At 37.4% G+C, this 3,795-nt stretch overlaps 1 protein-coding gene across 3 annotated transcripts in view; it reads left to right on the forward strand.

Annotated features, from left to right (window-relative positions):
- The first annotated feature begins 1,797 nt into the window (after window positions 1–1,797).
- The window catches only part of LOC107989124 (uncharacterized), a 5,251-nt gene continuing 3,253 nt past the window's right edge, over window positions 1,798–3,795 (forward strand). For 2 of the 3 annotated variants that reach the window (XR_003050854.1, XM_025059308.1), the window contains exon 1: window positions 1,798–2,305. Coding sequence is in view for 2 of the 3 variants with exons in the window: in XM_025059308.1 (XP_024915076.1) it covers window positions 2,026–2,305 (280 nt within the window). In the remaining variant the exon portion in view is untranslated. The remainder of the gene's footprint in view (window positions 2,306–3,795) is intronic. The other variant, XM_017035619.2, reaches the window with a different exon arrangement.

The raw sequence follows: 3,795 nt of genomic DNA on the forward strand, positions 1-3,795 counted from the left end.
TGTGAACTAATCTTTTACTGTGAACTAATCTTTCACTAAGAACAAATCACTCTCTGTGAACTAATATTTAACTGTGAACTAATCTTTCGCTGTGAACTAATCATTTACTGTGAACTAATCTTTTACTGTGAACTAATCTTTCACTAAGAACAAATCACTCTCTGTGAACTAATATTTAACTGTGAACTAATCTTTCGCTGTGAACTAATCTTTTACAGTGTGTTTCACTCTGTTGTCTCCTACCTCAGAATGAATAAAGAACATCTTCAATAGTTTCCAACGTTGCCTTTTATTTATATTCAACTCTTAAACACTGTCAGCTCTCAGTCGCTGCATTTCTTATGACGGTGCGTCTCCCAAATCCGTCCCTGGACAACAACAACAAACCGGAACAATACTCCTATTGTTACATCTTTTCTTGTTTTCAATGAAGTGTAGTTCCTTATTCTTACTTAGCTTGAACCCTGTATTCAACATTATATTGTAACTAATTAACTGAACTACTCAATAACTTTCACAGCATCAAGCAGTAAATTTTCCAAATCAAATATCTGTTGATCTGTGCAACTGTGCTTAACTTTAGCTTTATATATATATAAATATATATATGCTATACGTCTCATGCTATAAGTATATGTATGTATGTATATATGTATATATATACATACATACATACATACATATAGCATGGGACGTTTGGCTGTTTTCACTGCAGATTCAGCTTTCCCATTGCTTTGTGGGTATCCTGGTGATGACGTCCTGCGAACTAATCCTTCACTGTGAACTAATCTTTCACTACGAACGAATCACTCTCTGCGAATTAATCACTAATTGTCTCACTAATTGTCAAATTGAGTTTTACATTCAATTGTCCTCTGCCAGGATTTTTCAATTGTGATAGACTGCTCGGGCTGCACAGATTCATTCTCTCAGATTTGTTCACAGATTCGCTCTCACAGATTCGTTCAAAGATCCGTTCTCACAGAGTCAATGGACCAATTAAACCTAGATGAACTAATTTCGGACCACAGCTTGTGATATAATCGAAGGACGGACAGACACTGGAGGTAAGTTTTACAGTGGGTTAAATGCAGCACCGTCTTTGAGAACATCGCAGAAGGATGGTACTGTAACTGCACCTCACTGAATTATTTATACCTAAGTCCATGCTGCCACCAAGTGGACATCTTCCAACATTACTATAAATTCTCTCTACTCCACTGTGGAAACGACTCTCAGACAATTTAGAGAATATATCCTGACACCAGTTGAGATATCTTGTCGCTTTACTTTGTCGCTCCTTGTTCTATTCCGCCTGTGTGTTGTTGTATGTGTACATTTGTGTGCTCCACTTTGTTTTATCTCGTATGCAACTGCACTTCAAACCAATAACAACAAGTGAGGCCAGATTTATAATAATTCTCGTTTTTATATGTTACCTTGACCTGTTGGGGTGTACGTGAACGACCCTCTGTTACCACAAAGTGATGCCTTTACACATGACGGGCGTTTGTTTCAGTAAAACAAAACAATTAAGCAGTTTTGTTTCATACTAAAATGTCAAGTCTTTGTGTTTGATTTTTCCTTTTTAGACCGGTACCATGTGGATATAATAGCATTTCTAAACGAATTGTTATTGAAGGATTTATTTATTGATTTATAAATTAACTTGTGAATTAATTTGTGCATACAATAACTCGGGTCAAATGCGATCATTTAAAAGGTGCAGTGCGATACTTTTTAATTTCTGATCTGGCAACCCTGACAACAGTTATAGTAGGATGAAGGGGGAGGGACAAAGTGGGCTTAAAGGAAGTGAGAGGTGCTGTGCTTGTGTAATAACCGCACTGGCTATTAAGACTGGAATAGAACGAAAGGGGAAGCAAATAAAATATCGATCTCATCATACAAGTATCGATCAATACCAATACTTATCGATACTGTTTATATTTTAGATTGTATAGTCTCTTACTTAAAGCGTGTGCTGCAGATTAACGTGAGACTGGGCTCTGCTGACTGGGCATCATGGCAGAAAGGAAAAGAAGTGCTGTTTGGAGCTATTTTACAGCACTGGACAAATACATTGCAATTTGTGGTGTTTGTGAAAAACGAATTCGATACTGTGGCAACACTACAAATTTATACAAACATATTAAAATGCACACGGAAGTGAACATGGAGCTGCAAACCAAAAGGAGAGAGGAGGAAATGAAGAAGGAGCGAGATCACCAAAGCGGGCCCGGCCCCTCGGTACTGACTGAGGGATCACTGGAAGAGGTTCTTCACCATGGTCACCAACATTCAGGTAGCTAACTTGAAAGTGAAACTAAACCCCAGCATTGGTTAATGTTTTTTATGATATGGTCGTAATTTTTGTAATTTGGCAGACTAATTAAATCCAACAACATAGACATGTATGTTATTTATTAATATACTATTATAATATAAAATGTCACTGAAAAAGAAATTTAAATATGTTGTGTTAGCTTATATATATATTGAAATCTGTGTTTTTCAATGATCAAGAAAATTCATATTGTCCTTTTTTTTATTTATACGGCTTTGGAAGTACTGGCTGTGTATAGAATCGATACCAAATTTCGAATGGATACGCTACCACTTTTGCAGTATCGTCCATTCGAGTCGGAGCTAGTGGTGCTCCACGAATGCGTCTGCTGAATGTCACGTGTGTGGTGTTAACCAATTATGTGAGAATAGACAAGGGTCATACTACCAAGCACGCAGGGGTGAGGATTGTGTGAGAATTTAATGAAAGTGATGGCTATTTCGGATGTTTTTTGAATGACATCATTTGGCTCAGCTCACCAAGTATAGCCGATAGAGTAAACCCATCAGAAAAGTATACTGTACGTTTATTATTACTATAGGTAGACACATTTAATAGAACACCTATAATTTTCGAAAATGCACTATTGCATTATTTTTGTACAACAGCTGTTTACTTTTAATGTAATTATAGAATGTTTTAACTCCAACGAATAGTGCACCTAATATATATTAGTTAACAAATGTGAACACCAGGAAATGAAATACATTTTATTATTTACACTTTTAATACACACAAGCCATTGTTTTTGACATGCAGATAATATAGCTCATACCACAGCATGTGGCAATATGTTTCTCACTACTAAGTGTGCCGTTAAGCCATGATAGTGGGAAGAACCAAGTGTCTGATCTGCTTTTCTTCCGAGTGGTTGCTTGATATTACAGTTTATCCTGTCCAATTCTGCATTCTGTTTTTTGTTTGTTTGTTTGTTTGTTTTTTAATATTGAAATACAGCCTAGTTTTGTTTATATTCTACTGTCATTCCTCCGTCTTCCTCTCGTTTCTCTGCTTCTGTAAAAGTCTCTAAACGCACCGCGCACCCCTCGTCGGCTGGTACGGTCCTTGTAAATCCTGTCGTGATTGGTTGCACCCAGGCATGTGATATTCAGTCACTCTGCTATGCTCCGCCTGTTGTTCGGTGATTACCATATAACAGCTCGTGCGACTGAACAAGAAACCGATCCGAATCCAATCGTTTATTTCAAAGATCCGACTCGTTGAAACGGCTCAATCTCACCGAAACATCCCTGAGAGAGAGAGAGAAGCGGTACAGTGCTCGAAAACAAAGATGAGTGGGATTGACAGTAAAAAAAGAAGCCAAATTTGGTTTCACTTTGATAACCTTAACAACAATAGGGCAGAATGCAGACACTGTAAAATAAAGCTGTGGTTTCAAGGAACAAACAATCTTCACAGACACCTGAGAGCTGTGCACCCAGATGTTC

The sequence above is a fragment of the Cynoglossus semilaevis genome, chromosome 10, assembly GCF_000523025.1.
Source record: "Cynoglossus semilaevis isolate Cse_v1.0 chromosome 10, Cse_v1.0, whole genome shotgun sequence".
Lineage (NCBI taxonomy): Eukaryota > Metazoa > Chordata > Actinopteri > Pleuronectiformes > Cynoglossidae > Cynoglossus > Cynoglossus semilaevis.